We start from the raw sequence: 23,357 nt of genomic DNA, 5'->3' as shown, positions 1-23,357 counted from the left end.
GCCGTACAAGTAATCGGGCGAAAAATTATTGATATATAATTTTGTCAAAAGGGAGTGCCGTACAATTAATCGGGCGAAAAACCTATGATATATGATTTTGTCAAAAAAGAGTGCCGTACAAGTAATCGGGCGAAAAATCTATGATATATAATATTTTTAATAGCGAAAGTGCCGTACAAGTAATTGGGCAAAATACCTATATTTGTTTTGACAAAACGGAGTGCCGTACAAGTAATCGGGCGAAAAACCATTGATATATGATTTTGTCAAAAAAGAGTGCCGTACAAGTAATCGGGCGAAAAACCTTTGATATATGACTTTGTCGAAAAGGAGTGCCGTACAAGTAATCGGGCGAAAAACCATTGATATATAATTTTGTCGAAAAGAAGTGCCGTACAAGTAATGGGGCAAAATACCTATAATATTTGTTTTGACAAAACGGAGTGCCGTACAAGTAATCGGGCGAAAAACCATTGATATATAATTTTGTCAAGAGGGAGTGCCGTACAAGTAATCGGGCGAAAAACCTATGATATATAATATTTTTAAGAGCGAGAGTGCCGTACAAGTAATTGAGCAAAATACCTATAATATTTGTTTTGACAAAACGGAGTGCCGTACAAGTAATCTGGCGAAAACCATTGATATATGATTTTGTCAAAAGGGAGTGCCGTACAAGTAATCGGGCGAAAAACCTTTAATATATGACTTTGTCGAAAAAGAGTGCCGTACAAGTAATCGGGCGAAAAACATTAGATATATTAATTTGTCGAAAAGGAGTGCCGTACAAGTAATCGGGCGAAAAACCTTTGATATATAATATTTTTAATAGCGAAAGTGCCGTACAAGTAATGGGGCAAAATACCTATAATAATTGTTTTGACAAAACAAGGTGCCGTACAAGTAATCGGGCGAAGAACCTTTAATATATGATATTTTTAATAGCGAGAGTGTAATACAAATAATGGGGCAAAATACCTATAATATTTGTTTTGACAAAACGGAGTACCGTACAAGTAAACGGGCAAAAAGCCTTTGATATACGACTTTGTCAAGAGAAAGTGCCGTAAAAGTAATCGGGCAAAAAACTATTAATATATGATTGTGTCGAAAAAAAGTGCCGTACAAATAATCAAGCGAAAAACTAATGTTATACAACTATTCAAAACACGAGTGCCGTTCAAGTAATCGGGCGAAAAACCATTAATATATGTTTTTGTCAAAAAAGAGTGCCGTACAAGTAATCGGGCGAAAAACCTTTAATATATGATTTTGTCAAAAGGGAGTGCCGTACAAGTAATCGGGCGAAAAACCATTGATATATAATTTTGTCGAAAAGGAGTGCCGTACAAGTAATCGGGCGAAAAACCATTGATATATAATTTTGTCGAAAAGAAGTGCCGTACAAGTAATTTGGCAAAATACCTATAATATTTGTTTTGACAAAACGGAGTGCCGTACAAGTAATCGGGCGAAAAACCATTGATATATAATTTTGTCAAGAGGGAGTGCCGTACAAGTAATCGGGCGAAAAACCTATGATATATAATATTTTTAATAGCGAGAGTGCCGTACAAGTAATTGAGCAAAATACTTATAATATTTGTTTTGACAAAACGGAGTGCCGTACAAGTAATCTGGCAAAAACCATTGATATATGATTTTGTCAAAAGGAAGTGCCGTACAAGTAATCGGGCGAAAAACCTTTAATATATGACTCTTTTGAAAAAAAGTGCCGTACAAGTAATCGGGCGAAAAACCTTTGATATATGACTTTGTCGAAAAGGAGTGCCGTACAAGTAATCGGGCGAAAAACCTATGATATATAATATTTTTACTAGCGAAAGTGGCGTACAAGTAATTGGGCAAAATACCTATCATATTTGTTTTGACAAAACGAAGTGCCGTACAAGTAATCTGGCGAAAACCATTGATATATGATTTTGTCAAGAGGGAGTGCCGTACAAGTAATCGGGCGAAAAACCTTTGATATATGACTTTGTCGAAAAGGAGTGCCGTACAAGTAATCGGGCGAAAAACATTAGATATATTATTTTGTCGAAAAAAAGTGCCGTACAAGTAATCGGGCGAAAAACCTTTAATATATGATATTTTTAATAGCGAGAGTGTAGTACAAATAATGGGGCAAAATACCTATAATATTTGTTTTGACAAAACGGAGTGCCGTACAAGTAATCGGGCGACAAACCTTTGATGTATGATTTTGTCAAGAGGGAGTGCCGTACAAGTAATCGGGCAAAAAACCTTTGATATATGATTTTGTCGAAAAGGAGTGCCGTACAAATAATCTGGCGAAAATCCTATGATATATGATATTTTTAATAGCGAAAGTGCCGTACAAGTAATTGGGCAAAATTCAAGTTGAATTGCCTTTTACCCGGCGCAGCCGATCTCGTCACCGTTTAACAATCGCATAAAGTTTCGATTGCCTCCACGTGTTGTATTGTCACCGTTTAACAATCGCATAAAGTTTCAATTGCCTCCACGCGTTGTATTGTCACCGTTTATTGTAATGATGGTTACAGTGTAACTACAGCTGAGATATTATATGTTGGTTCCTGTCACCGAATTGGAGAATCACGGCCCAATAGCGACAACCAATCAGACGCGGCAGCCAATGTCTCCGCACGAGCAGTAGTGTATTAATAGTTCGCAAGTGTAATAGCGTTACAAAATTGTAAACTCGCCTTTATGCGATTAATAACAACCGACATCTATATCAATTTGAAAAATACGTTTACTCTGTTTTTAATAATTTTCAACAGTCCTTAGTGAGATGGCAAGAAGTCAAAACAAAACGAACGAAGAAATAGAATCTTTAGACGTCATATTAAACGACGAAAATTTCATTTTTACGTAAGTAATTATTATTTTTTTAATATTTTACTTTTTATTTTGTTTTTTATTTTATATTTTATTATATATTATATTACAGATTATCATTTGGAAAAATGGATTTTGAAGACGTTCAGCCTGGGCCGTCAAGACAACTTCCTCCTCGCGATGATGTGGCGATTGCCCAAAGGCAATCGTCTCCTCGTCGTGAGGAGCAATTAGCCTTCGCCGATATCAATCGAGAAAGAGCCGGAACCGCGGCGAATGCAGGGGAAGTCGCGACCCTTGCGCAAGAAAACGCAGAGTTAAAAAAAAGGATCGAACTTTTAGAGCAAAAATTAAATAGACGTAAGTACATTTGGCATTTGGCATGAAGTACTACCGTATTTCTTGATTTTTTATTAAAAACATATATATTAATTTTTTTTAGCTCCACGCTGGAAACGAGCTGGACAAAACATGCACACTCGCGGTGGCGGGCGAGGTCGTGGTGGACGAAGAGGTCGCGGCAACCTCTACAAAATGTACATTTTTAATTAATTAATTTTTATACCTTAGTTTTTTTTCTTTTATATTAATTTTATTTTATACTTAGTTTTTTTCTTTTATATTAATTTTATTTTATACTTAGTTTCTTATTTTTTTACAAATTTACGCATTTTTTATTTTAATTTTATATAACTGCGTATTTCATTTAAATGATATGTGACTAGTTCTTGTAACTTTTATTTATTTAATATTGTTAATTTTAGTTTGTTTTTTTTTAATTTTAGTTTGTTCTTTTTTTGATTAAATATGATACAATTAAATTTTTTAAATTAAAAAAATATATTGATTAAAAAATTTCATTAATTACACATTAGCTGTTTCAATGTAAGAAAGATTAACCGATTTATATCGGAATACGATTAAATTGTTGATGATTAAATACATACTATTTATAAAAACTTCGTTAATTACATGTCAATTTTAAGTAAAATGTAATATAATCAAATGTAAATAAAAACTATTGTCTCACATTATGAATTTTAATTTGTTTTTTTATTTTAGTTTGGTTTTTTAGTTTGTAATTAAATATAATTAAATACATTAATTAAAATTTTTTAAAGTAAATTACATATCGGAGTACGTTGTTTAAATTTTTGATAATTAAATACATAGTACATAGTATTTATAAAAAAAAAATTAACCGATTCTTATCGGAAATAAATATATATATGTTTATTAGCATGTTAATCAAATACATTATTTATATTATATATATTTTTTATATTAAATACCTTTTTGTATATACTATACTACGTTAATTACATTTTAGTTTGTAATTAAATACATTGATAATTAAATACATTAATAAAAAATTTTTGAAAGTAAATTACATATAAATACATTGAATAAATTTTTGAAAGTAAATTACATTAAATACAATAAATTTACAATAAATCAAAACGTTAATAAGTATGTTCACACATCATGTTTATCAATTATCGCATCTTCCAGGAATAACTTTAATCCATCTCCTGAATTATTAGTAAATACCTTGTTTTAATACTTGATTGCCATTACTCAAACTTTTGATCTTAATACCGATCGTATGACAACTTACGTTTACTTTATTATTTTTTTATTTATTACGAGATCATCACTCATCACTCATTACCACTAAACTGACACATCAATAAAGACAGTCGATAAATGAAGCAAAGTCGATAAATCAATCCACACCATCTAACGGCGCAAAAACGAAAAAGACATTTTCGTCGTCGACGACGTTAAAGATAAAATAAGATTTTACTCTTGCAAGCAAATTTTACATCGCGATATCTTTGTTAGTAGAAAACGTAGCGAAAAAATAAAAATACTTTTATTATATAAATCGACCCTAATCTACACAATGAACCTATGTAGAAAGCGATTGGTTCAGCCATTGTCGAGATCAAAATATGTACAAATTTCTTAAAATGGGTTTCGCGTAAATATAGGCAGGTAGTACGCTGCGCCTATACTTATCGCGAGGCACTACCGTGCCTATTGATTGGGCAAAATACCTATAATATTTGTTTTGACAAAACGAAGTGCCGTACAAGTAATCTGGCGAAAAACCATTGATATATGATTTTGTCAAAAAAGAGTGCCGTACAAGTAATCGGGCGAAAAACCTTTAATATATGACTTTGTCGAAAAAGGAGTGCCGTACAAGTAATCGGGCGAAAAACCTATGATATATGATTTTGTCGAAAAAGAGTGCCGTACAAGTAATCGGGCGAAAAACCTATGATATATAATATTTTTAATAGCGAAAGTGCCGTACAAGTAATGGGGCAAAATACCTATATTTGTTTTGACAAAACGGAGTGCCGTACAAGTAATCGGGCGAAAAACCATTGATATATGATTTTGTCAAAAAAAAGTGCCGTACAAGTAATCGGGCAAAAAACCTTTGATATATGACTTTGTCGAAAAGGAGTGCCGTACAAGTAATCGGGCGAAAAACCTATGATATATGATTTTGTCAAAAGGGAGTGCCGTACAAGTAATCGGGCGAAAAACCTTTGATATATGACTTTGTCGAAAAAGAGTGCCGTACAAGTAATCGGGCGAAAAACCTATGATATATAATATTTTTAATAGCGAGAGTGCCGTACAAGTAATTGAGCAAAATACCTATAATATTTGTTTTGACAAAACGGAGTGCCGTACAAGTAATCTGGCAAAAACCATTGATATATGATTTTGTCAAAAGGAAGTGCCGTACAAGTAATCGGGCGAAAAACCTTTAATATATGACTCTTTTGAAAAAAAGTGCCGTACAAGTAATCGGGCGAAAAACCTTTGATATATGATTTTGTCGAAAAAAAGTGCCGTACAAGTAATCGGGCGAAATACCTTTGATATATAATATTTTTAATAGCGAAAGTGCCGTACAAGTAATGGGGCAAAATACCTATAATAATTGTTTTGACAAAACAAGGTGCCGTACAAGTAATCGGGCGAAAAACCTTTAATATATGATATTTTTAATAGCGAGAGTGTAATACAAATAATGGGGCAAAATACCTATAATATTTGTTTTGACAAAACGGAGTGCCGTACAAGTAATCGGGCGAAAAATTATTGATATATAATTTTGTCAAAAGGGAGTGCCGTACAAGTAATCGGGCGAAAAACCTATGATATATGATTTTGTCGAAAAAGAGTGCCGTACAAGTAATCGGGCGAAAAACCTATGATATATAATATTTTTAATAACGAAAGTGCCGTACAAGTAATGGGGCAAAATACCTATATTTGTTTTGACAAAACGGAGTGCCGTACAAGTAATCGGGCGAAAAACCATTGATATATGATATTTTTAATAGCGAGAGTGTAATACAAATAATGGGGCAAAATACCTATAATATTTGTTTTGACAAAACGGAGTGCCGTACAAGTAATCGGGCAAAAAATTATTGATATATAATTTTGTCAAAAAGGAGTGCCGTACAAGTAATCGGGCGAAAAACCTATGATATATGATTTTGTCGAAAAAGAGTGCCGTACAAGTAATCGGGCGAAAAACCTATGATATATAATATTTTTAATAGCGAAAGTGCCGTACAAGTAATGGGGCAAAATACCTTTAATATATGATATTTTTAATAGCGAGAGTGTAATACAAATAATGGGGCAAAATACCTATAATATTTGTTTTGACAAAACGGAGTGCCGTACAAGTAATCGGGCAAAAAATTATTGATATATAATTTTGTCAAAAAGGAGTGCCGTACAAGTAATCGGGCGAAAAACCTATGATATATGATTTTGTCGAAAAAGAGTGCCGTACAAGTAATCGGGCGAAAAACCTATGATATATAATATTTTTAATAGCGAAAGTGCCGTACAAGTAATGGGGCAAAATACCTATATTTGTTTTGACAAAACGGAGTGCCGTACAAGTAATCGGGCGAAAAACCATTGATATATGATTTTGTCAAAAAAAAGTGCCGTACAAGTAATCGGGCAAAAAACCTTTGATATATGACTTTGTCGAAAAGGAGTGCCGTACAAGTAATCGGGCGAAAAACCTATGATATATGATTTTGTCAAAAGGGAGTGCCGTACAAGTAATCGGGCGAAAAACCTTTGATATATGACTTTGTCGAAAAAGAGTGCCGTACAAGTAATCGGGCGAAAAACCTATGATATATAATATTTTTAATAGCGAGAGTGCCGTACAAGTAATTGAGCAAAATACCTATAATATTTGTTTTGACAAAACGGAGTGCCGTACAAGTAATCTGGCGAAAACCATTGATATATGATTTTGTCAAAAGGGAGTGCCGTACAAGTAATCGGGCGAAAAACCTTTAATATATGACTTTGTCGAAAAAGAGTGCCGTACAAGTAATCGGGCGAAAAACATTAGATATATTAATTTGTCGAAAAGGAGTGCCGTACAAGTAATCGGGCGAAAAACCTTTGATATATAATATTTTTAATAGCGAAAGTGCCGTACAAGTAATGGGGCAAAATACCTATAATAATTGTTTTGACAAAACAAGGTGCCGTACAAGTAATCGGGCGAAGAACCTTTAATATATGATATTTTTAATAGCGAGAGTGTAATACAAATAATGGGGCAAAATACCTATAATATTTGTTTTGACAAAACGGAGTACCGTACAAGTAAACGGGCAAAAAGCCTTTGATATACGACTTTGTCAAGAGAAAGTGCCGTAAAAGTAATCGGGCAAAAAACTATTAATATATGATTGTGTCGAAAAAAAGTGCCGTACAAATAATCAAGCGAAAAACTAATGTTATACAACTATTCAAAACACGAGTGCCGTTCAAGTAATCGGGCGAAAAACCATTAATATATGTTTTTGTCAAAAAAGAGTGCCGTACAAGTAATCGGGCGAAAAACCTTTAATATATGATTTTGTCAAAAGGGAGTGCCGTACAAGTAATCGGGCGAAAAACCATTGATATATAATTTTGTCGAAAAGGAGTGCCGTACAAGTAATCGGGCGAAAAACCATTGATATATAATTTTGTCGAAAAGAAGTGCCGTACAAGTAATTTGGCAAAATACCTATAATATTTGTTTTGACAAAACGGAGTGCCGTACAAGTAATCGGGCGAAAAACCATTGATATATAATTTTGTCAAGAGGGAGTGCCGTACAAGTAATCGAACGAAAAACCTATGATATATAATATTTTTAATAGCGAGAGTGCCGTACAAGTAATTGAGCAAAATACCTATAATATTTGTTTTGACAAAACGGAGTGCCGTACAAGTAATCTGGCGAAAACCATTGATATATGATTTTGTCAAAAGGTAGTGCCGTACAAGTAATCGGGCGAAAAACCTTTAATATATGACTTTGTCGAAAAAGAGTGCCGTACAAGTAATCGGGCGAAAAACATTAGATATATTAATTTGTCGAAAAGGAGTGCCGTACAAGTAATCGGGCGAAAAACCTTTGATATATAATATTTTTAATAGCGAAAGTGCCGTACAAGTAATGGGGCAAAATACCTATAATAATTGTTTTGACAAAACAAGGTGCCGTACAAGTAATCGGGCGAAGAACCTTTAATATATGATATTTTTAATAGCGAGAGTGTAATACAAATAATGGGGCAAAATACCTATAATATTTGTTTTGACAAAACGGAGTACCGTACAAGTAAACGGGCAAAAAGCCTTTGATATACGACTTTGTCAAGAGAAAGTGCCGTAAAAGTAATCGGGCAAAAAACTATTAATATATGATTGTGTCGAAAAAAAGTGCCGTACAAATAATCAAGCGAAAAACTAATGTTATACAACTATTCAAAACACGAGTGCCGTTCAAGTAATCAAGCAAAAAACCATTAATATATGTTTTTGTCAAAAAAGAGTGCCGTACAAGTAATCGGGCGAAAAACCTTTAATATATGATTTTGTCAAAAGGGAGTGCCGTACAAGTAATCGGGCGAAAAACCATTGATATATAATTTTGTCGAAAAGGAGTGCCGTACAAGTAATCGGGCGAAAAACCATTGATATATAATTTTGTCGAAAAGAAGTGCCGTACAAGTAATTTGGCAAAATACCTATAATATTTGTTTTGACAAAACGGAGTGCCGTACAAGTAATCGGGCGAAAAACCATTGATATATAATTTTGTCAAGAGGGAGTGCCGTACAAGTAATCGGGCGAAAAACCTATGATATATAATATTTTTAATAGCGAGAGTGCCGTACAAGTAATTGAGCAAAATACCTATAATATTTGTTTTGACAAAACGGAGTGCCGTACAAGTAATCTGGCAAAAACCATTGATATATGATTTTGTCAAAAGGAAGTGCCGTACAAGTAATCGGGCGAAAAACCTTTAATATATGACTCTTTTGAAAAAAAGTGCCGTACAAGTAATCGGGCGAAAAACCTTTGATATATGATTTTGTCGAAAAAAAGTGCCGTACAAGTAATCGGGCGAAATACCTTTGATATATAATATTTTTAATAGCGAAAGTGCCGTACAAGTAATGGGGCAAAATACCTATAATAATTGTTTTGACAAAACAAGGTGCCGTACAAGTAATCGGGCGAAAAACCTTTAATATATGATATTTTTAATAGCGAGAGTGTAATACAAATAATGGGGCAAAATACCTATAATATTTGTTTTGACAAAACGGAGTGCCGTACAAGTAATCGGGCGAAAAATTATTGATATATAATTTTGTCAAAAGGAAGTGCCGTACAAGTAATCGGGCGAAAAACCTATGATATATGATTTTGTCGAAAAAGAGTGCCGTACAAGTAATCGGGCGAAAAACCTATGATATATAATATTTTTAATAACGAAAGTGCCGTACAAGTAATGGGGCAAAATACCTATATTTGTTTTGACAAAACGGAGTGCCGTACAAGTAATCGGGCGAAAAACCATTGATATATGATTTTGTCAAAAAAGAGTGCCGTACAAGTAATCGGGCGAAAAACCTTTGATATATGACTTTGTCGAAAAGGAGTGCCGTACAAGTAATCGGGCAAAAAACCTATGATATATGATTTTGTCAAAAGGGAGTGCCGTACAAGTAATCGGGCGAAAAACCATTGATATATGATTTTGTCGAAAAGGAGTGCCGTACAAGCAATCGGGCGAAAAACCTTTAATATATGATTTTGACAAAACGAAGTACCGTACAAGTAAACGGGCAAAAAGCCTTTGATATACGATTTTGTCAAGAGAAAGTGCCGTAAAAGTAATCGGGCAAAAAACTATTAATATATGATTGTGTCGAAAAAAAGTGCCGTACATATAATCAAGCGAAAAACTAATGTTATACAACTATTCAAAACACGAGTGCCGTTCAAGTAATCGGGCGAAAAACCATTAATATATGTTTTTGTCAAAAAAGAGTGCCGTACAAGTAATCGGGCGAAAAACCTTTAATATATGATTTTGTCAAAAGGGAGTGCCGTACAAGTAATCGGGCGAAAAATCATTGATATATGATTTTGTCAAAAGGGAGTGCCGTACAAGTAATCGGGCGAAAAACCTTTGATATATGATTTTGTCGAAAAGGAGTGCCGTACAAGTAATCGGGCGAAAAACCTTTGATATATGATATTTTTAATAGCGACAGTGCCGTACAAATAATGGGGCAAAATACCTATAATAATTGTTTTGACAAAACGGAGTGCCGTACAAGTAATCGGGCGAAAAACCATTGATATATAATTTTGTCAAGAGGGAGTGCCGTACAAGTAATCGGGCGAAAAACCTATGATATATGATAATTTTAATAGCGAGAGTGCCGTACAAGTAGTGAGGCAAAAAACCTATTATATTTGTTTTGATAAAACGGAGTGCCGTACAAGTAATCGGGCGAAAAACCATTGATATATGATTTTGTCAAAAAAGAGTGCCGTACAAGTAATCGGGCGAAAAACCTTTGATATATGACTTTGTCGAAAAGGAGTGCCGTACAAGTAATCGGGCGAAAAACCTATGATATATGATTTTGTCAAAAGGGAGTGCCGTACAAGTAATCGGGCGAAAAACCATTGATATATGATTTTGTCGAAAAGGAGTGCCGTACAAGTAATCGGGCGAAAAACCTTTAATATATGATTTTGACAAAACGAAGTACCGTACAAATAAACGGGCAAAAAGCCTTTGATATACGATTTTGTCAAGAGAAAGTGCCGTAAAAGTAATCGGGCAAAAAACTATTAATATATGATTGTGTCGAAAAAAAGTGCCGTACATATAATCAAGCGAAAAACTAATGTTATACAACTATTCAAAACACGAGTGCCGTTCAAGTAATCGGGCGAAAAACCATTAATATATGTTTTTGTCAAAAAAGAGTGCCGTACAAGTAATCGGGCGAAAAACCTTTAATATATGATTTTGTCAAAAGGGAGTGCCGTACAAGTAATCGGGCGAAAAACCATTGATATATGATTTTGTCAAAAGGGAGTGCCGTACAAGTAATCGGGCGAAAAACCTTTGATATATAATTTTGTCGAAAAGGAGTGCCGTACAAGTAATCGGGCGAAAAACCTTTGATATATGATATTTTTAATAGCGACAGTGCCGTACAAGTAATGGGGCAAAATACCTATAATAATTGTTTTGACAAAACGGAGTGCCGTACAAGTAATCGGGCGAAAAACCATTGATATATAATTTTGTCAAGAGGGAGTGCCGTACAAGTAATCGGGCGAAAAACCTATGATATATGATTTTGTCAAAAGGAAGTGCCGTACAAGTAATCGGGCGAAAAACCTATGATATATGATATTTTTAATAGCGAGAGTGCCGTACAAGTAGTGAGGCAAAATACCTATTATATTTGTTTTGATAAAACGGAGTGCCGTACAAGTAATCGGGCGAAAAACCATTGATATATGATTTTGTCAAGAGGGAGTGCCGTACAAGTAATCGGGCAAAAAACCTATAATATATGATATTTTTAATAGCGAGATTGCCGTACAAATAATTGGGCAAAATACCTATAATACTTGTTTTGACAAAACGGAGTGCCGTACAAGTAATCGGGCGAAAAACCATTGATATATAATTTTGTCAAGAGGGAGTGCCGTACAAGTAATCGGGCGAAAAACCTATGATATATGATTTTGTCAAAAGGAAGTGCCGTACAAGTAATCAAGCGAAAGACTAATGTTATACGACTAATCGAAACACGAGTGCCGTTCAAGTAATCGGGCGAAAAACCATTAATATATGTTTTTGTCAAAAAAGAGTGCCGTACAAGTAATCAAGCGAAAAACTTTTAATATATGATTTTGACAAAACGGAGTGCCGTACAAGTAATCGGGCGAAAAACCATTGATATATAATTTTGTCAAAAGGGAGTGCCGTACAAGTAATCGGGCGAAAAACCTATGATATATAATATTTTTAATAGCGAGAGTGCCGTACAAGTAATTGGGCAAAATACCTATAATATTTGTTTTGACAAAACGGAATGCCGTACAAGTAATCTAACGAAAACCATTGATATATGATTTTGTCAAGAGGGAGTGCCGTACAAGTAATCAGGCGAAAAACCTTTGATATATGACTTTGTCGAAAAAAAGTGCCGTACAAGTAATCGGGCGAAAAACCTATGATATATGATTTTGTCAAAAGGAAGTGCCGTACAAGTAATCAAGCGAAAAACTAATGTTATACGACTATTCGAAACACGAGTGCCGTTCAAGTAATCGGGCGAAAAACCTTTGATATATGATTTTGTCGAAAAAGAGTGCCGTACAAGTAATCGGGCGAAAAACCTATAATATATAATATTTTTAATAACGAAAGTGCCGTACAAGTAATCGGGCGAAAAACCTTTGATACATAATTTTGTCGAAAAGGATTGCCGTACAAATAATCGGTCAAAAAACCTTTAATATATGATTTTGTCAAAAAAAAGTGCCGTACAAGTAATCGAGAAAAACCTATGATATATGATATTTTAAATAGCGAGAGTGCCGTACAAGTAATTGAACGAAAAACCTTTAATATTTGTTTTGACAAAAGAGAGTTCCGTACAAGTAATCGGGCGAAAAACTAATGTTATACGACTATTCGAAACACGAGTGCCGTTGAAGTAATCAGGCGAAAAATTTTTAATATATGTTATTGTCAAAAGAGAGTGCCGTACAAGTAATCAAACAAAATAACTTTAATATATGATTTTGTCAAAAAGGAGTGCCGTACAAGTAATCGGGCGAAAAACTTATAATATATGATATTTTTAATAGCGAGAGTGCCGTACAAGTAATTGGGCGAAAAACCTTTAATATTTGTTTTTGACAAAAGAGAGTGCTGTACAAGTAATCGGGCGAAATACCTTTGATTTATGATTTTTTCGAAAAGGAGTGCCGTACAAGTAATCGGGCGAAAAACATAAGATATATGATATTTTCAATAGCGAGAGTGCCGTACAAGTAATCGGGCGAAAAACCTTTGATATATGTTTTTGTCAAAAGGGAGTGCCGTACAAGTAATCGGGCGAAAAACCATTGTTATACAACTATTCAAAACATTAGTTCCGTTCAATTAATCGGGCGAAAAACCAGTGTTACACGACTTCTTCATGCATTAGTGCCGTACTAATTATCAAGAAATGGACCATTAATTTACGATTTTTTAAAACATGACTAAAGTTTATGTAATCTGATGAAAAACTTTAGACTTATTACCTTTGTCAAAAGGGAGTGCCGTACAAGTAAACGGGCGAAAAACCTGTGATATATCATACTTGTAATAACGAGAGTGCGGTACAAGTAATCGGGCGAAAAATGGATATATGTTTTTTGTCAAATCAAAAGTTTCGTACAAGTAATCAGACTCTAAATCAATGTTATATATCTATTAAAACACTACTGCTGTTCATGTAATCGTTAAGAAACCCTTTGCTATTTAATACCTGTCATAACGAGATTGCCGTACTAGTAATCGGGTAAAAAATGTTTGATATATAATTTTTGTCAAAACAAGAGTGCCGTTCAAGTAATCGGGTGAAAAACCTTTGATATATAATATTTGTAGTAACAAAAGTGCCGTATAAGTAATCGGTCGATAAACCTTCATATATAATATTTGTCATATCAAAAATTCTGTTAAAATAATTGGAAAAATTAACAATGTTATACTATTTTTTTAAACAAATGCTGTTTAAGTTATAAAACAGAAAACTAATGTTATATGATTTTTAAAAGATGAGTGCCGTATAATTAATAAGGCAAAAGACCAATGTTATACTTTTTTTTACAACAAGAATGCCGTATAAGTAATCGATCAAAACATTTTTATATATGATTTTTGTCAAAACAAGTGTGTCGTCTAAGTAATCAAGCAAAAAATTTATGATAAATGTTTTTTGTCTAAACAAAAGTGCCGTACACATCATGAAACGATAAACCATTGATACGCAAATTTATACTATTTATGTGTTTTACAAGTAATCGGTCGAATGTAATGTACGATTTTTCCGAACTTTAGCGCTTTTTGTGTAGCCGAACCAAAGATTATTGTTATGTCACTTTTTAAAACAAGATTGTACAAGTACTTAAGCAAAATTTATTTTTATGCAATTAAAAAAAAAAGAATATTTTTTAATTTAACGGTTAAAATAGTTTTATTATTTGAATTGCTAAAACTAAAGAATTGTTTAAGTAATCGAATAAAAAACTTCTGCAATAAAGTTTTTGTTCAGAAGAAAGTACCATAGAAGTAATCCAATGTATTATTTATAGAAATTTTTAAATAATCGTAATTACCTTTAAAGTAATTCATCAATAAATAATTTCCGGTTTTTTGTAATTTAAATTTTGTTCAAGTAATAAAGCCAAAAATTTTTAATATACATAATTGCAAACAAATGTACCGTTCAATTAATCTCGCGAAAATGGTTTGACATATAAGTTGTAATTCATTGATCGTTAATGACAAATGTAAATTTTATAACAAAATTTTATCATAATCAATTGTGTTTCTCTTAAAATACGTATAACGTTTGTTTTTACAAATTGTAATTTACGATTAAATAATCCGCTTTTTCAAAGTAAAACATTATTTTTTCTATACTGCTTTAGTAATATTTAATATCTATTTTAGGTCTTGTTTACGCATTAATTTTTAATTTTGTTGTTTACATAATATAGTCACTGCGATTTCGAAATTGTTTCATTATTCTAAAATGTATTATAATATAAACACGTAATATTTACTTATTTTATGTGTAAATATTGACGTGTTTGTTAACTTATCCAAAATATTTCTTATAGAAATATATTATTTCAATACTATACGAATATCCGTTATAAAATGAAAGTAATTTTTAAAGTTAGGTAGAGCTTTCAAAGGCAAGTAAAAAAGTATTTTTTATATTTTTTATGATAATAAGCGAAATATAAAAGTTTTAAAGTCGGCCATTTTACTATTAATTTTAAATTAAGACCCGGTGCCTTTTCCACCGCGCGACTGTTTTGACACACAGATTGAGCGATTTTCGATAACAAAACGAGCAAAAACATGCGGGCAAGAGAAACAAACGAGCGAAAACGTTTTCTTTTTTTTAGCTTTTCTTGCTCGTACGTTTTCGCTTGTTTCGCCACCGAATCACTAGCCCAATCCATGCATCGATCAAATCATGCAGTGGGAAAACCTTGTCTATTGTGAGTGACTTTTTTCAAGTATTTAAACATTATTTCGTTTATTATTGCGAAAAATGTAAATTGGTATATGATTTTTATACTTGTCTCCAAAGGCCCTATCCTTCCTTAAAATTGCCTTTATTTGATCGCAGATCTCCTGCATATAAGAAAGATTTATTTTAAGTGTATGAGGACATGAAAATAGTTGCCGCTTTATATTAAAATAGCCTCGTGTAACATTAAATATTTGATTTAATATTTTTTAAAAGAAGGAGAAAGAGAAAGCAGATATAATTGCACGGACTAAACAATATATAATTAATTTTACGTTATTTTCTTTTTCTTCTTCTTTCTCGTTTTTATATGTAATATAATAAATTTGTTAATTGTTAGTATTATAATTAAAATGGTTACCTATTAATTGAATTATTACATCTGCATTGTTCTGTTGCGGCAGCATTGGAATACACTCGTGATGTAATATGTGGTAAAAATCCGAGAAGGTTAGCGCCGCGCAGATTGCCAGCGAAACCGCTCCTTCCTAGAAAACTGTGGGCGCACTTGTAAAGACGTGTTTGCAGAATCAACACATCATCAAGGTCTTGTTCACTGTAAAATAATTAAATTACAAAAGCTATGTAAGATTATTGTATTTATCTTACCTCTTAAGATATAGATAATTCTATTCTTAATTTAATAATACAAAAGTAACGTTTTCTTTTTAATAATTTTATGAATTGAGAAACGCAATTGTGTTTCCAAAACTAGAATAAATCCTAAATGCGCACAATGTAAAACGGATGTCTTCAATTACATAATCTGAAATTCTACTTAATCTGCATTCCAAAACATCCTCTTCAAGGATATTTTTACTATGTGGCTGTTCTCAAATCTTTCCAAATAAATTCAAATAAATCTTATCTGTTACTCAGATGTTCCAAAACTTCGAAGAAACGTTCATGTTTGAAATATTTGAGTGAACTCTTTACGTGCATTTTATGCAAGTAAACTTTAATATCTTCTAGGTAAACTAACAAAATGTAAATAAAATAAAAAATTAAAATTTTAGACAATTTTGAAAAAAAAGATGCAATTTTTGTTATGTATTTTATTGCAAAAAAACATTATTTTAAAATAATATAAAATTTTTTGTAGTTTACCTAGTAAGTATTAACTACAAATGTAAGGCGCAAACTGGTTTTTTGTTTAGATGAGATAAAACAGGTACTATCGTGTATACAGTGCGTCGTTAGCGCCGGAGAAGCGACAAAAACATCGCATTATTTTTTTTACATTAATGTTCATATAATGTTCATAAAAAATTTGTTTTACATTTGAAGATGTAAATAAAACATATATAAAGAGTTTTAAACAATTTTTTTATAGCTGCAAACAAATTTATAAAATTATTGTTGCCGCGACTTTTCTCCCTTTGCGTTGGTATGCGCAATCAAATAGGATTTCTCCAGAATGTAAATAATTGTCGCGCTCAGAATTTGTGTCGTTTTGCACAATTCTATTTATTTCTCTTGTAATACAAGAGATCGGCACGGCTGATGAACTAATCGGTGGCCAAACGTGCAAGCCCTGTCCTCGCGAGTCCGCGTAACCAAATGGTTTTAGTAAAACTTTAGCGCAACGAGATAACTTCGACAGATGTCCCTTCTGTGTTCCCTTCTGTTCTTGGCGGTTCTGGTGTCGCGGGTCGAAATTCCCCTTTTTATACTCGATCACACAAAGGAATTACTGCACTTCCCTCTCTATTCGTTCTACGTCATTATTTAAAATTTTCTTTGTCTCGGAAGCTGAGACGTTACCAATTAAACAAAGGAACATCATGTATGTTTTTCTTTTTGTGACCGCTGTCTTACGTGTTTTGTTACGTGTTTTACAATATTTTCATGTTTACAGTTTGTCGTTTTTTTTTTTTTGTTTAGTCGCGTTATCGCCATGACTCACCTTTCTATAATTAAATTTAAGTCCGAATATTATACAAAAATTGCTGGTTGTTACAATCTTTAACAATTATGCTATTTTTTCAGTTTTCTACATGAATTTCTCCCTTAAATCCCCAACATATATTTTAAACAGTTAAGGTTTTAAGTGTAAGTGTCTAAATATTTTCAGAAACTATGTATATACATACCTTGCAGTAGCTAGAAACTTTTGGAAAAGTTTATGAGGAACGGTACGAGGTCTATCTACGGTGTCTTCGTAAAGATCTGTTTCTCTGTTATATAAATGCAAAAAATCGGAAAGTTGCTTTGCGGTAATAGCTGCTCGATCCTTATCACTTAATTTATTGCATGGTAGCTGAAAAAAGATTGTTTATTTAAAAATTATTTAATTAATAGTTTATTTATTTATAATTTAAATAATATTAATTATTGTTAAAATTATTATATTATTAAAAGTATTATATAATATTATTGTTAAAATACATTATATTATTAAAAAAAATAATTTGGTTTAATCTATAACAAGATATAAATAGCTACTCATACCGTAAATAAAAATGGTGTTCTTAAACTGCAGGATGAATGTTGAAGAAATTTCATAATAAGATCACAACACCCCGGATCAGCATTAGGGTGCGATATTTTTCGTAAAATGTAACTTAGATATAAACTGAAGGCTTTTCTCGCTTCACCAGAACTAGAATATTATTTAACAAAAAAAAAAAAAAAAAAAAAAAAATAGACAACTAAATTAATTTGATGTATAATAATAATATTTTAATTCCTTATATATATTTGAATTACAAACCTAAGTTTATTGCCTTCCTGCATTGATTGCATTATTTGACTTTTATATTTGCAAATATCTATATCTAAATTTTCTTTATTATTATGACTCCTATCCAAGCTCATTTTATGGCCCTTTACCAATGCCCTTTCATATCTTTCATACCTATAATAAAATTATCAATTATTAATTTTTAATAGGTGCTAATTGTAGCACAATGAAACATGTGCTGTTTACAAGATCTAATCTAATTGAAAAGCAGCATTTTTTATTATCGCCATCTCTCAAATAAAAGTAACAACCCTCTGAGAGTATTTTTGGCTATAAGAAAAACGATATCTCTTTTGTTTAAAAAAACCTCTTATTAACTTACAATGACCAGTTTAATACACAAAAAATTAGCCGAATCACTAATATCACCACAAAATAAAAATTTATAATGGAACATACCTAGACAATCTATCTAATGTCATTTCGGGAATAATGTAGCCAGCAATGCGATTGGCTGCAGGAAACAGTTGCTCATGCAACATCAAGTTATAATTAGTATTAATATGTAAAGGTAATCTCCTTGGACCACGCGGATCTGATATCATTGGCGCACCTGTAACTGGATCTAAAATGTAAAATAGATAAATTAACTACTAGAAACAATTAATATAGCGATTGTAGTTGATTTAATAAAATATCTCAATATTTTTCGGTATTAAATATATTACAAAAAAATTGTATTTACCTAAATACTGTGAATAAAGTTCCCAAGATTTCGGACTTGGAAATATTCTAACAAATCCACCTCTTCTTTCAAATTGTGCTTTTGCAGATGCTACTATTCGTTGTTGTTCTGAATTTAAGTCTGCTTTGCTTTTTACATTTTTATTAGAATTCTTTTTTTCGTGAGTCAATGTCTCTGCAGATTGCACTCTTCTATACTAAAACAAAAAAACAAAAAAAAAATTGTTTACAATCTGGGTTGAGTTCAGAAACTTCTCCTTATGAAAAATGTACGATAACATCACGTGACATGTCTTTTTGCATTTGATTGAGTAAACCAACACAAACTATCTGAACGCTTAAAATAAATGTTTAGGAGTACGTTCGAGGAATTGGTATTCGTGCAATTTATCACTATCTTTTTCTCTTTCTTCTTCTCTAATGCCATTTATTAGAAGAATAAAAAGATTGCTAAATTGCACAAATAGCGACTCTTTAAATGCATTCTTGGTAGTTTTTTTTTTTTTTTCTTTACGTATGTTTTATAGCTTTTAGATTAAAAATGTATAATTGTGCACAAATGCTTGTAATTTTTAATATTTTTAACAATAAATCGAGTAGCAAAGATGAAGAAACCTATAGATTAATTGATAGAGTTAATCTATTACAAGAAAGACATAAATTAAATTCAAAGTTATTTCAAAGTTATACGATGCTGTTATTAGAATTATTTAAAAATGATATGCCTCTGCGCATATTAAGTAATTTATACAGGCTTCTTTGTCTGAGATGATATGGATGTACTCTGGGCAAGTAATTACCAAAGTTTCTGAAAGCACTCTGATATATTTGAGTGTTTGTTTCTGATATTTCTGAACGAATTTGGATAACATTTAATTTCCTGGAAAAGTTTCTGCACGCAGCCCTGCTAATTATTCTTTATCTTAATTATAATATTTCACAATTTGCAAACTTCAGTTTTGTATTTTTTATAAAAAAATTCCTAATTTATTAATATAACATACAACTAAATGTAACTTAAAATTAATAAAGAAATTAATGTTCAATAAATATTAATATTTTAAACGAGTAAAAAATAGATAAATAAAAATAATATAAAGAAAATATAAAGCAAGATAACACTTACATTATTTATCTTTTTATATGAATTTACAGCAGCACGGTTTAAATTTTGAGAACGCACAATTGGATCGACAGCAGGTATACCGACGAGCGTAAATAAGTCTGCTATTAAAGCTGATTTGAGCCTAATATCTAATGGTGAATCACATCCCAGTGAAGGGGTTAAATTTACTTCCAGTAGCCATGGTTTCAGCGTATCATCAATCAATATATCAAAACCAAATAATTCTGGAATAAAAATGCATATAACACAGATATAAAATATTATATTCTTACTTTGTATTTTAATATTTATATAAATTATAATAATTTTTATATTAATTTTTATCAATTACCTTAACAGCACATTTACATACTGAGAATGTCCGAATAATATCGCAAAAGTATATTGCGTACATTCGCAGAACATTCAATATACGTACTATGATATTCTGAGTATGTACTTTTTAGAAAGAACATTTTAAGAATGTTTGTATGTCTTCTTATTTTAGTTAATAGTATATACTTAGAATATCTTACGTACCTTACTACATATATGTATAGGCAAATGCATATCCCACGATCGTAAACGCAACAATACAATATACATATACATATAATTATATGACATATACAAACTCTCCACAATCAAATAAAGAAAATTTTGAAAGTAATTAGAGCTTTCGGAGACAAGTAGAAAAGTCCTATATTATTTAAAATTTGTTGCAATAATAAACAAGATATAAATGTTTAAAAATCGAGTATTTTACTAGCGATTTTGGACAGAGAACTGATGTTTTTCCCATTGTGCAACTTTTTTGACGCACGGATTGATCGATCTTTGGTGGCGGGACCAGCGAATACGAGAGAACGAGATAAACAAGCGAGCCTAAACGTTCATATTTCGCTTATTATCGCGAAAAATATAAAATGGTATGGGACTTTCTTACTTATTTCTATAAAATCTATCTACTTCTAAGAGTTAAATCATATGATATGAGACACCTTGTATATGAATACAGGGTGTCTCGCATCATGTGACAATGTTTTTAGAAATAGGTAGGTCTTTAGAGATAAATAAAAAAGTCTTATACTATTTTATAAAAATGTCAAATGTTCTTGAGAAAAAAATTAAAATATCTAGGCATAAGAGCGTCAAAAAAGCTGCGAACTGAGTAAGCGCGAAACAGACAGCGGTGAGTATTATTCAAAGGGAATAGGCGGAGTCAACGAAAGCGCGTGAGAGCAGGAATATTTACCGTCGCTTGTCGCGCTCATTTACATGCAGCTTTTTTACCGTTCTTACGCTTAAACTATTTTTTTCTCAATAACAATCGATAATTTTGTAAAATGGTATAGGACTTTTCTACTTGTCTCTAAAAAACTTACCTATCCTTGAAAACATTGTTACATGATGCGGAACACCCTGTATAAAGAATGTCTCACTCCATATGACAGTCTTAAGAAGCAAGTAGAACTTATAAAAACAAGAAGAACAAATGCAAAATAGTATAGAACTTTTTTAACTATGTCTGTAAGTTTTACAAAACTCTAAAAACTTTGTCATGTAATGTGAGACACTATGTATACAAGGTGTTTGATTAAGTATTATTAAGCTCCTAGAAATAAATAACTCTAGTAGAAAAGTAAGAAAATTCTGTATTATTTTGTAAAATTGTCGATTGTTATTGAAAAAAAATTAAAATATCTAGCGTAAAAGCGACAAGGAAACTACAGGTGAATGAGCGCAACAGACGATGGCGTTATTCGCCTGTTGTGTTCACTCTCCCGCAGTTTCCTTATCGCTTTTACGTTGAACATTTAAATTTGTTTCTAAATAATGATCGACAATTTTGTTAAATAATATAAGACTTTTCTACTTATTTCGAAAAATTCTACCTATCTTTAAAATATCTATATGTTGATCTGAGACACTGTCTATATTTAAAAATAATTGTCTATATTAATTTTATCTTTATTTTTATGTATTATGTTTGTTCTTTGTAGCTGCACTAATAGTTCTGGTTCAGAAGTCATCTTTTTTCTTCTAATGTGCAGAAAAAAAACGACCTGTAAACTAGTGCAGACTAATGCCAGTTTAGCTACAAAAAAACAAGTTTTTATGTTTTTTATTGTTAAAACTATTATGTTGACAGTATGTAAAACACATGTTTGTTTTCATAAAATTTGTAATACAAAATAAAAACTATGCAGTCGATTATTTAAAGTTAGAAGAACATAAAATGTGTTGATTAATTATTCTTAAAAATCTCGCTAAATTTAAAGCAGTCAGAAATTTATGAAAAAAATCTATTAAAATACTAGTAAAAACAACAGGTTATGTGATAAATCTAAGTACTAGTAAAAACAATTTTTATTATACAGGGTATCCGCGAAAAAATTAAGTTAATTTTTAGAGTAGGTAGAGTCTTCGGAGACAAGTAGAAAAGTCCTGTACCATTTTACATTTTTCGCTATAATAGCCGAGATTTGAACATTTATAAACTTGAAACAAGCAACTCAAAATAAACGATTTTTTCTACTTTGTAACTTGACCGACATATGGATTGGACCAGTGTTTTGATGGCGAGACGAGCAAAAACGTGCAAGCTAGATAAGCAAGACGCTTATGCAGCTTGTTTAGCTTGCCCGCATGACTTTACTTGTCTCGCTAACGAAGATCGTCTAATCTGTGCACCGAAAAAATCACGCGGTGAAAACAGCACCAATTCTCTACCAAAAATCAGTTGTAAAATGCTCGAGTTTTAAACGTTTATTTCTCACTTATTATCGCGAAAAATCTAAATAAAATGGTATAAGATTTTTTTACTTATCTCCAAAGACTCTACCTACCCTCAAAATCACTTTTATTTGATCGCGGATACCATATGTAATATTTATATGTTGTGTTAAAACATTAAAAATGTTATTTGAAATAAATAATTACCAAAACACGTCTCAGGATGTTTCACAAATTGTTTTAAACCACTGACAATTCCAGACGCAGTAGCAAGAATTGATTTTATAATAATATCTTCTATTCGCTGCATAAGCGACTCCGTATCTTGACCCATCGAGCGTAAGTGTCTGAGTAATGCCGATAATGTCCATTTATGTCCTACGTCCTCAGCATCGGGATCTTCACTCCTGAATCGTATTAAATATTTTTTTGTAATTTTGTAATTATTATATTACTTTATAATGTACTTTAATTTAATTATACGTAATATATTATTGTTATTACATATAAGGTATCCGCGATCAAA

General features: G+C 31.8%; 1 protein-coding gene across 8 annotated transcripts in view; it reads right to left on the bottom strand.

Moving 5' to 3' along the window:
• Ttll5 (Tubulin tyrosine ligase-like 5) overlaps positions 1–23,357 on the bottom strand; it is a 98,842-nt gene that overhangs the window by 64,769 nt on the left and 10,716 nt on the right. For 6 of the 8 annotated variants that reach the window (XM_070672323.1, XM_070672356.1, XM_070672365.1 and 3 more), the window contains 8 exons: positions 23,039–23,238; positions 20,117–20,340; positions 18,992–19,187; positions 18,706–18,871; positions 18,277–18,420; positions 18,015–18,165; positions 17,657–17,823; positions 15,925–16,119 (listed from right to left, as the gene is read on the bottom strand). In XM_070672323.1, coding sequence (XP_070528424.1) covers positions 15,925–16,119; positions 17,657–17,823; positions 18,015–18,165; positions 18,277–18,420; positions 18,706–18,871; positions 18,992–19,187; positions 20,117–20,340; positions 23,039–23,238 — 1,443 coding nt within the window. Of the gene's footprint in view, positions 1–4,101; positions 5,016–5,294; positions 16,120–17,656; positions 17,824–18,014; positions 18,166–18,276; positions 18,421–18,705; positions 18,872–18,991; positions 19,188–20,116; positions 20,341–23,038; positions 23,239–23,357 lie in introns of those variants that run through there. The other 2 variants (XR_011547284.1, XR_011547283.1) reach the window with 2 other exon arrangements.

This window comes from Cardiocondyla obscurior, linkage group LG02, assembly GCF_019399895.1.
Source record: "Cardiocondyla obscurior isolate alpha-2009 linkage group LG02, Cobs3.1, whole genome shotgun sequence".
NCBI lineage: Eukaryota > Metazoa > Arthropoda > Insecta > Hymenoptera > Formicidae > Cardiocondyla > Cardiocondyla obscurior.
The sequence above is the reverse complement of the archived record's forward strand: the minus strand, read 5'-3'. Positions and strand labels throughout refer to the sequence as shown.